We start from the raw sequence: 12,130 nt of genomic DNA on the forward strand, positions 1-12,130 counted from the left end.
GGCCCTTGGGCGTTTGAATCACGAGGTCTACCTTGTACCGGTTTGCGTAAGTCCTCGTGACGTCAGGCTCTACTGGAACTCCACGTAAGCAGCAGTCCGCACCGTTTTTTATCGAGCATATCTCAGTGTCAGGATAGCTTGTGTTCTAAGTGGTCGTGTGTGATATCCAGTGCAACATGGAGGCCGGGATGACATTCGTCAAATACCTTCTCTTCTTCTTCAACTTTATATTCGCGGTAAGTGTAGCGATGCACGTAGCATATGTGTGGTCTTTTGAACAATCTGTGCGTTATTTTTAGCACACCCCTGTGAGAGTTGCACCTGCGCATTATCAAGGAGGCGTTTTTGTGTTTGTTTCGGACAAGCAGGGAAAAAATCCGGAAGACGAAGCGACAGTGACTGAGAAGAAAACGCATTAGTCATTTGGAAAGGTTTCTTTGGTCTAGATTTCACAACCTTATTGAGGGGAAAGTGACGTTTCTGCCTGTTCCGTTCATTGTCTTGTTGACATACTTCCAACAAAAAAAGCAGGCATCTGTTAATAAGTTCTATATCACGCACATATGGTACGATAGGGTAGGCACGTCCTGGTAGATGGCACCATGACGGGTGCGACGGGGTTAATCCCCGACAGTTGATGGAGGCACATTGCACAGTGGTTCGTGCAATGACTTAAACTTGGTCAAACTTTATTTTTGTCAATTTTGCCACCGAAGGTTACGGATTCGAGTTCCGGCTTGGTTACGGATGTGTCATTGCCGTGTGTCCCATCAGTTTACCACCAGACACCCTATTTGTCGCGATTAGCCAAGTGGAATAAAAGTGACGTAAGCCCCGCCAAACTTTCTTGGACAAGCCACTGCTAGTTGCTATAAGTTACGTAAACTTTCTACTCGGTATAGACCTCTACCCAAAACTCCGAAATAATAATCTAATTACGGGTATATTGAACGAAAGATTTGTGCACGGCACGAACCCCTCGCAGAAAAAGACCGCAATAAAGATTTGTATTGTAATTTTGAATGAATTCTAAGAATTCTAATTGTATATATAAAGACAAACATTACCACCAGCAATGTATTATAAATATTTAAATGACAATATTGGACCTCCAGATAACGGTAGGGGTGCGTGGGTTAAAATTATATTTCATACCTGTAATTTTATTTGCACATCTACAGAGTACGGAAAATTACAGCTAAATGCAGTTAAATTTGGTTCGTTTGCAGGAAGCCGCGATTTCAAATTCATCAAATATTTTTGGGGAGCCCCATTTTAGATAATAGAAGAAAATCCTTGCTGGCCCTTTCCTTGAGAACTTGGAGACTGCTTTATTACGATTGTTACTAGTGCTTTCTACGAAGTTTTAAAAACAGAAGGTTCAGACTGGCATAGACAAGCTGTGAAGTAAAATGGCCTCCCAAAAATCCCCAGCGAGAACGCTTTTTCTCGCTATATCCAGAAAGCAGTGAAATGGCATTGTTGAAAGCTGTAATTTGAGTGTAAAAATCAGAAATGTAAGCGTGAACAAAGACCTCACTTCCGTGTAATGCTTATTATGGTGTTAAAAGAAGCATTTCAACGTTTTTCCAACTTTCTAATACATTTCTTGCTGTTTTTGTTGCGAAATAAGAGACTGTTAGGTCTTCTTGACGCAATTAAAAACTTTTTAGTACAGAAACGTTGAAATTGAATTCATCAACAATCGACAAGGTAATGCAAATGCTACAATCGAATTTAAAACTTTTAAGTTTTCAGACCAATGCACGTTGAGGTTTAATTCGTAGATAAGCTGAAAGGTAAAGACTGGAAGGTTTCAAAATATTATTCTCAAATGTTAGCTTCAATGTTCGAATTATGGGTAAGGCATGAACATTTCGTTGCGTTTGTTCATTCCTGCAATTGATCCACTCTCAGTGGCGGAGATACTGACTTTTATAACCCCTGCAGCGATACATAAGATACCCTGAGTTTAATAACTTTTAACTATAGTTTCAAGTGTGCAAGAATTTGCACGCAAAAACTCTTAATCAGAATTTACCCAGAGCAAGAAAAACCGAATAAAAGAAGTGTTTACATGTGACGCACGGTCATGAATGTTATGTGAATAGTAAGATAGAATCTAAAATAGCCTGAATGGAGATCATTTTGCAAAACTTGGTTAGTATTGTTCAAAAATTGGCACTACAATCAAATAGGAACCCCCAGTTACAATATTAATGTTTTATATTGTTTTATTCTTAGTGAAAAGAAACAGTTTTCATGCAGGGAATTGCCGGCCCCCGTGGCGGAGTGGTTAGCACATCGCGCTACGACGCTAGGGATCCCGGGTTTGAATCCCGGCCTGGGCGTGGATGTTTGTGAGTGTCCATTCATCAGTTTCATCACTCATCTCAATCTTCGCAAATTAGCCAAAAGTTGCACAAAAAGCGAAGTAAAATAAGGCAAATCAAAATTTAAAAAAAAATAAAAATCATACAGGGAATTTTGAATGCTCAATTTAAACTTAATCATTTGAAAATCATTTGAAAAAATGCACATCTTTTAAATATTATAAATTTAATAACTGTTGGAACAGAATCCATGCTGTGTTATAAAACCAATTATTCATTGAGCCCCCTCCCCTCCTCACCACTGTACAGTCAACGAATTTCTTAGTACTGCGTGCAGTTTATTCAATGTAATCACTTTAACGTTGTTTTTTTTAAATTAATTAGAACATTTTTCACTTTCGTTGAGAAGAATTACTCACTACACAAACTAATAGATTATTGTAGTTTAAAATAATCGAATAATGTCGGTCAAACTGAGCCTTGGACAAAATTGCTGTATAAAGGCGAATCGCAAAACTCAATTCGTATCAGGATTTAGAAATTAATGTTGGAATTTCCGTGTGACACTTTCGTTACCTAACTTTCCTGTCGGGATCGAGGTACGAAATGAATTCGACATACGAAAGGAGGAAGTTCATAATTTTGTCACAACGCACACTCATAATCTTAACAGCTATGCGTGAAGATTGAAACTATTTTAGGTGACAACATAACAGGATATATACCGTATGTAGAGCTACGCGGCAACTGACGTGGGTTTCGAGCGAACAAACCGGTTGTTCAGATCTGATCCACCGCCTACGTACAATGGTCTGAAACTTCAAATCGTCTGGGCCACATTAAGGCATCTAGGCCCAATAGGGGCGGGGCCCAGGGCATTTTTCACCCTTTCTCAATGCAATTAAGTGGAGGAAGTCTGTTTTTAAGAACCTTTTAAAACTAAAACTAACCAGTACCAAAAAAATAGTTACTTTCTGTAGACGAGGCAGAAAATCCGTGATACGGAGTTGATGAAGGGGAAGACGCAATAAAATATTTATCCAGAATTTTCGACCTGAGACAATGGGGAGGGTGGCGGTAAGGCGCGTTTTCGGGGGCGGGGATGTTGTGTAACGGTAAATTTAGTGCCAAAATGACCATATTATTTGTGAAGAATTTTATGAAGGTGTTGCGGAGAATTTGTCGGGGCTGTATGGATGAATCACTGTTTGATTTTATGTACGTCGCTTTTATGTCACTATTGACATGACTATGAAAGGGCAGTAACACACACGAATAATACAGAACGCAAATCCCACATGTAATTATAATGGCTTCGAGTCTAGACGCCAGAGCCTCGTTAGTCCAGGGTGTACTATGTGGAAGTGTGGTTGACATTTGTGTGCCTACCGGAAGGGTCAACCATTATCAAATGAATCACTGCAATACAACATGTAGAAGCAGATGCCGTAAGTGGCTGCAATGAAAGTTCTCCTACTTAATTTCTAACAGCTGTGGAAATTACAGTGAAATATTTTGATGCCTGCAAAAGTAATCTGACATTAATTCTAGACAGGAGGTGGTTAATGAATTTCTCCTAGTAATATTCCATCTCAACAATTTGCAACACCTTAACAGAAAATGTGATGTGGGAGGAATTTATACACTGAGGGGAAGGAGGCGAAACTTTAAATCAGACTGTCATAATGTGATAGGTCTGCGAATTTCCGTCAATCAGCAAATCTTTGGTTAAATGTATCAAGTAAGGCATTATGTTACGTTGTTAGTTTCATCTATTCCGCAGATTGAAACATTAGCATCAGGGTGTCTACAATTTCGTAAAAACAAAATTCCCTGACTTTTCCAGGTTTTCCAGACTAAAAGCATTAGGAAATTAATTAATTTAAACATGTGTCCAAGAATTTCACTATAATTAGCTAGAAGCCCACTTAATCAAGTTTTGATATCCACTTCACATACAAAAGTGATAATAGCAGGATTGACTTGTGACTAACAAAGAATTGTTTTCTTTTAAAAAATCCTAACAATTATAGCATAAATAAAGAAATAAATCTGTATTAGTTCTGCTATCTACAAATTGCAACCAAAAAGTGGTAAATTCCAATAGTCGCTTACTATAATAGATTTCTACATGAAGATAATTCACAACATGACATTTTCCTGTTCCTCCATTATTTAATATGCAGTTTCTGCGGTAATACCAGTATAGTTTGTCCGCAACAAAAACATTGATTTGTCCAGAAAAACAGTAAATTTCTCTGACATTTCCATAACTTTCCCAGAAAAAGTAAATTCCCAACTTTCAAGGTTTCCAGACTGGTAGGCACCATAAACTCACTTGTAAAAATGTGCCCACTTTCTTCAACTCAGACTTTCCAAGATTAATTGAACAAATGTTTTGATTGTTATTATTCTTAGAGTCGAGGGACTCCGCACAACATCATATAATCCTGTTCTTTGAATATATCTGATGGACTCGACTGTATAAATCCACTTTGCACCTTGAGTATCTGGTGGTCATTATTATATCTATTACTTTCTAATTGCATAAGGTTGAAATCAGATCAGTATTTTACGATGGACATTTTTGCAGAGAAATCATGAATTCTTTCTTAAGTCATGCGAGACAATTTTACGATTGGTATAAGTCAATTGCATAATTCATTCAATAGTAACGTCTATTCTGCAATTCACGTTGTTCCATTTATTAAACATTGAATATGAAAAGCAAACTTGAATATCGAACATTCTTAGTGATGCAGGCAGACCTCACTTCTACCTAGTACACACCGGCTGCAATGTTGAGGTCAACGAGGCTCTGCCGTCTGGTCTTAGTCAGTAAATCCCCTGTAGGACTGTGTTGTCCTGTGTTTCAACCTTATGTGCCGAGTGTTCCTTTACAGCCTCGGCTTTTGACCAGTGTAAGGAGATTTTAGTCCTCAGACACACGTGTTGTACAGTCAACGGCAAATATAATGGTAGGCAAATTGTCCACTGCTATTTTAATTACTTTTTATTCTATGTACATCTTGTGTTGTTTTAAGGAATGAAACTATGTTGGTTCGAAGCAGGCATTGTTCTCTGCTAATTGACGTCATTATTTCAAGTCATTGTCATCACACTGTGTAATACAGACCGAATGAAAATGGTGGTGGACAATTCGCCTACTGTTTCTTTCGCCGTTGGGTGTACCTAGGTAGCTACGGTAAGGGGTTTTGACCCCCCATATGTCATAAGTGCAAGTAGCATAAGTGCTGACGCAACTAAAATTTTCATTTAATCAATGATGCAGGCCGCATAGTATTAAAACAAGGTGAAAAGTTACTTTACATTCCAAAGTTTCAAATAGTTTTTTTCTTTGACATAGGCAAAGTATTTGAGTCGGGGACGAAGTTGAAAGGATCATGGGGGCACAATCTCCCCAAATCCGTTGCGCTTGCTTCTGTGAAAATTGTAATATTTGTACATTACAGATTTATTTGCGTCTCAGGGAAGGAATGATTGATTAATATTAGAATATGAGAGATTACTTTTTTAAGAAGTCTCTGATAGGTTCGGGAAAGCTAGTTAGTGTAAGGCTTCCAGACGTACAGATTTCATAGGGACAACCTTTCTTTTGAACCTCTGCCCCGATTGTTTTCTCACTAGTCGGAAGGTGAAAATGTATATTTTTTGGTTGCAGCACATTCAAACACCTTTTTCGTGAAGATAATCACTGTTAAGTATCATTAATTAGTACTAATGCCTTCAATTAGTTTAGACGTGTCGGGGGGGGGGGGTGTAAATTTATAATTCTTTAAATAAAGTACATGTCCTCTTCAGAAGCGTTCATAAAACACAATTTAAACACACAACTCTGCCCTAATTTTTTCTTAACACTACCTAAATTTCTTCACAAAGACATAGTTTACGGTTATTTTCGACATTAACTTCGCTTTTACAACCTCCCCAGAAGAAAAATGCTGATAATGCCTTACTCCCTAGGATGTGTGTGTAGAAAATAAAATGTTATGTATATAGGCCTACATATGTGTACTTTGTGTAACGTTCCGAAACATCAAAATTCGACGTTCGGAAAATATGGTATCCGTATGATAATTGAAAGCACAGATAAACGTATTATAATATTAAACCACAGATAAGCCTATAATACTTTTATCTGTAGTGAAAGTGCCTGCTTGTGAAGTTACTATGATAAATTTGTCCTCTTTTGTCGTTGAAATTTGCCGTTGCTGTTGCATATTAAAAAGATATTTTGACAGTACACCATAATGTTGACTTGATAAGCCAAAGAATGCTTATGAATATAGTCATACAATATTAATGTTTAAAGTCTTAATAATAGCGATAACGTGCACGGTAACGATGTTGCTGTTCTTTTGTTATTGCTGGCATGCAAACTGTACCTTGAGATTGGTGCTCTATTGAATTCTACTTCCTGCAACCACATTGTTAAAATATACGTGCAAGGGCGAGGTGGTACGGAGATTTTATTTCCACATCCGCATAGTATGAAAAAACCTTTCACCTGAGCTACATTAGTACGCGCATGGATACCGTTCTGCAGTGTTGCCAGCACTGGGAACTCAAAGTTCCTAAATCCTTGCATGAAACCCACTAAGAGTTCGCTAGATCAAATCTGCACGCAAAAGTATAAAAACGTAGTTTTGCTATTATAACAATTAAAACGATTAAGTTAATAATAATTAACATTAGAAATAATTAAATCAAGAATATTTAGATGGGCAGGCCATGTGTTACGAGTGGAAGATGAAAGAAGAGTACAGGATTCTTGTTGGGAAACCTGATTGTAAGAGACCAGTAGCAAGGGCAAGACGAAGATGGAAGGATAACGTTGGGATGGACCTAAAGGAAATCGGTTAGGATGGAAAAGATTAGATTTATCTTGCCCAGGATAGGGACAGATGGAAGGCTTGTGTTGATGCTGTCATAAACATTCGGGTTTAAGAAGGCTAGAGAGTTAGCTATTATAACATCAAGGTAAAATTTAAATATAATTTCAGATTCTCCAGAAATCACAGTAATGGGTTCTATTTGGTTCCAACCAATGAATTAAATTTCAGTACAAGTGTGTTTAAATAGTTTTTTTTTTTTTAAAAAAAACTACTTACTGTAATTGAAACAATACATTTTCCTGCGTAGTTAATTTATTTTCAAAATTTGTTTACATTAAATTAACATAACTTGTCAATGTTTAAGGCTACTTTATGCACAGATAGGCTAATCCGGACTGGACCAACAGTTTAAAGTGGAATCCGAACCACTATGCCGGGTGTCTAACACAGGACCCCTTGATTACAAGGCTGCGACGTTACCTCTACACCATCGGGGAGGCTATCGAATCAATATAGAGAATAGAAAATATTAATCGATAAATATTAATGAATAATATTTCATACGAAGAAAGTTCACGGTAAAATAAATGTCAAATATGTAGGAGTTTTTATTTCAAATTTATCTGGTTGATAGATATCTTAGTTTCCGGTACATTCAAAAATGTTGCACGAATGAACATCCCTTTAGAAGAGTTTATGCTCTGTGATAGCATTAACTTGGGAAGACACACTGTAAAACTTCCCGTAACTTCGATGACGCTGTAAGTTTCTTCTACAGAATTTTCACCAACTTGAAAAACAAATTAGTTAAATTCTAAATTACAAATACCGTACATGACAAATATTGTAAAATGTATTGTAGGAATGCTGTAAAACGTTTTGTTATTTTGAGTGTGCAAAGTTATACTAAAATGTAAAAGAAATTTACGTAGAAGTACATAAGTTGATATGCAAGTAACAACGGTTTTACACTACCGCCACTAGAGGAGAGCGCTGTATGAAAATAAATGAAAGATCGCAGAGGATTTTTTTTACGGCTATACACACAGCCGTAATTTTACGATGACATCAATATAGCCTCAGGCGATTTCAATGTAAATTTATGGTCTATTCTTTAGTGTACTGTAAAAAATTCTGCAAATTAGATTGCAAATGAACGCCGAAAATAGCTGAAAAGCGGCAATTAATAAAAGTAATCTCCAACCGGCATAAAAAATCTGCTTGAGTTGGCAACTGTGCCGTTCTCGAACGAGGAAAACTTTTGCTCTTTAAACGTGCGTTGCGTGCGGAACTGCTACTTGTTTATCTCCATACCTGTCCCTGGTTACCGCAATTTGTGTACTGCTTTCAGACAGAACAAGCATCAGAACCGACCCTAGCGGGGTAGCAAAAGGGGCATTTGCCGTAGGCCACGGGGTCAGAGCAAGTATATAAGGGAAGGCAGGGCAAGACTAATGTTTGAACACCTGTTTGAATTACAAAATGAAATCAGATATGATTTTTATCGCCATAATTACTTTAATTGGTTCTTTGTTAATGTAAAAAAAATGAAAACTGAAAAGACACGCTTAATATTTAGAATATATTGTGATTTTTTTTTTTTTTTTAAAAAAAGCTTTTGCCCCGTCTTGCCCCACTGTTCCTCTACATATTACTTAATTGTAACATTATTAAGTTAGAAAAATAACATATAACATAGTGGTGGATTTAATTGTAGAATTGTGTATTAACATGGGCGTCGGGAAGGAGGGCCGCGGCCCCACCTGGAAAATGATTCAGATTTGAAGCAGTGTTTCTTGAGAGGGCATCACTATTTCGGGGATAATATGCCTCCTTTGCCCCCCTGTAAAAAATTACCTTGCTTGCCCCTCCCTGTAAAAAAAATCCTGCGGAGTTTCACACACACCACATACATGAACAGCGTCTTCGTCTTCGCTTGACACACCTGCATAGGAATTATGTGGGCAGGCCCGTAGCCAGGATTTCTTATCAGCAGCCACCATATAAAGGCGAAAAAGTGGGGGGGGGGGGGGGTTGTAGAGGCTGCAAGATGAATTTCTCAATATATTACAAATTATTGCACGAAATGTTTAATCCTGCTAAGGAAGTAAAATTAATTACCACTATACACTATTTAAATTAGATGTTTGTAAAATTTCCGGGGTGGGCTTCAGTCCCATTAGCCCTCTCCCTGGCTACGTGCCTGTATGTGGGCACGTGAGATGTCGAAGGTTGAGCATAAAGGGTTGAAACTGTTTCTGTTGTGTCAGCATCGGGAGGAAGCTGAATGCTGAAAGTCTGTTGAAGGCAAGAAGTCTGCTTTACTAAACACATTCCTGTCAACTGGGGTAGTACCCCGTTATGCCTCGCCCCATCATGCCCCAACGTCACATTATAATGTTACACGATCATAACACGAGATGCGTGATTAACTACATAACCTGTTTTAATATTCGACAAGCATGCTGGACAGATAATATAAGCATGCGTTCACAATAACCCCATTGTAACTTACAACAGCAAATAGTTTGCCGAATTATTGCAAGAGAGGGTGAAAACTGTACTTACATTCCGTTCTTCCTGGAACACCATCTCGAACTGAGACCAGCGGCTGCCGAGACAAAGAGTACTATATGCTGATGATGTTCCAAAAACATCAGATGAATAGCGCGACTTGTTTGGCAAAAATACCCCATACCCCGTCTTACCCCGCTCCCCGGTTTGCCCCGCCTTCCCCTACAGTCAAAATTTAGCGCATATATTTACTACCCAGCATCTCAACATGATCATTTTTGGAACAATTTAACAGAATTATACACAAACTGAAATTTTAGCTCAAGCAAACACTACACTAAAAACTCCAGATAATAGAAAAACGTAGGGGGAATCGAACCAGGAACCTTCGGCATGTGAAACCTATACGCTACCAGGGGTCTACCGGGACATTTGGAAGTAAGACAATATCTTCGCCTCATGAGACGCACTTGGACAACTTTGAAGCGCTCTTTCTTGGAAATAGCTGGTTAGTACGCGCTAGTAATTTGGCATGCCAATACCTGTAGGGTACCGTACCACTACACGAAGTACCATCCCAAACTCAAGTTTCTCAAGTCGTAAGACAGGCTACAAGGCGGTGTTTTCAGTTTCCTTCGCGTCCTTGAAAATAATTTCTAAAATACCTGGAACCCTAGGTGGGTAATTATGGTGTAGAAACATATCACCACAGATAAGGCAAATGTACCCTTATCTGTAATATTTGTCGGGTCGAGTCCCTTCCCAGGATTCCGGTAAGCGGCGTCCCGGATTTTTACTTATGAAAAATAGCAACCATAATAAAAGTATTTTAATATTCAATGGCCTGGGTGGGGGGACCTGTTTTACATTTTGGATAATTGTTTTCATCGATAAAACGTGTCCCTACTTATGACTGTTCATTATATTTGGTCATATAGGTGTGTTTCACCTACGTCACAAACTGTTGAATTGTGGCTTCGAGCAGCCATGACTTGAGGCCAGTTCTTGTAAGCATTCAAGCGGGCGGGCGGGCGATACAAACACAGACATTCGTGATTTAAAACAAACGTGCAGTTGGTGCAGATGTAACGAACGCAACGTGTTAGATATTTCCTTGCAAACGACAAATAAAATTGACCGCAAACATGGCGGCTGTGCGCACCCTGACGTCACGTAAAACCCACCTATAAGTTAGATATACAACAAAAAGTAGTCTGAAGCTGCACCAAGTGAAGAAGTGAAAATTTGCACATTCGTGGTTTTGGCATTGGTGTGACGATATGTGAAATACATAGAAAGAAAAAGCTGGTCAACGTTCGTGCATAAATTCGTTACATTTACAGGACTACACCTGATTTACTGTACTGCTTTTACGAGACCAGTCCAGCTATCCCTTCCCCTCATACCGTCGAACCAGTCCTCAGAATTTTTCTGCCATATAAAACTTGCACACTGGAGTAAAATCCTTTTTTAGCCTTCGTGTTCATGAAATGGCGTATTTAGTGTCTTATCTCTGGTTTTGTCGCAATGTAAACACAGGTTTAACGTGTGATAGTGTTTTATCATGTTGACCCTCTACACGAGATGTAGTAACATCTATACCATTTTTATCTCTGATTTGGTCCGAAGCATAACGAAGAGTTCATGTAACTGCAGAAAACCAGGGTCATTTAATTTGTTCTTTAGTTATTTATCACGCATCGGATATAATGCAATTAGTAGAAATGAACGTAGTTATAACGACTAATCCTTCACCCAAAGAAGAGTAAAACAACTAGTGACCATCTCAACAGATAGAAATTCAAAGCAAAGCACTACAAAAGATTGTGTTGTATGTACTTCACTAGTAATAAAATGGTGCATGTGTACTATTCATTGCTTTTATACAATGATATCCTGAAATAATTTAATAAAGAACTAGTACGTAGAGCAGGATGCATAAATATTAACAAGCAAATTGACCATCACGACATCACCATGCTTTTCTTTTTGTTTTACCCAACGAGAGCTTCAAGAATTGAAACAAGACTACGAACAAAGCTGCTGATAACTTCTGCACCAGCATAGGTAGAAATCCATTCCTTAAAACAAAGTGCCTTTTTTGGTACTCTATGAATAATTCATGAAAAAATTGACAATTTCTTTGGTAGGACGCTTGTTTGTACAGAAATTTTAGTGATCTGAACTGAGCATAAGCTAGACAATGAATACGATCTGTAATATATCTATCTTATGCCATCTTTTATCTGTGCATGTAATAATATTTTAACATATTGTAGGGCTGAGTCGATACCACTTTGAATTGATATCCTCACAGATTCCCACCGATACAGATACAGTAAAACGTCGTTGATCCGGACCCCGATAAGCCGGACTTCGCTTAATCCGGACAGGCAAAAGGAAAAAAAAGCAGAATGGAAGGTTTTA

General features: G+C 38.2%; 1 protein-coding gene across 1 annotated transcript in view; it reads left to right on the top strand.

Moving 5' to 3' along the window:
- Positions 1–12,130, top strand: part of LOC145993971 (CD63 antigen-like) — a 41,636-nt gene continuing 29,506 nt past the window's right edge. Inside the window, exon 1 of the mRNA XM_083129993.1 lies at positions 1–236. Within this exon, the coding sequence (XP_082986119.1) occupies positions 177–236 (60 nt within the window). The 5' untranslated portion in view covers positions 1–176. The remainder of the gene's footprint in view (positions 237–12,130) is intronic.

The sequence above is a fragment of the Lepisma saccharinum genome, chromosome 1 (genome assembly GCF_977018435.1).
Source record: "Lepisma saccharinum chromosome 1, izLepSacc3.1, whole genome shotgun sequence".
Lineage (NCBI taxonomy): Eukaryota > Metazoa > Arthropoda > Insecta > Zygentoma > Lepismatidae > Lepisma > Lepisma saccharinum.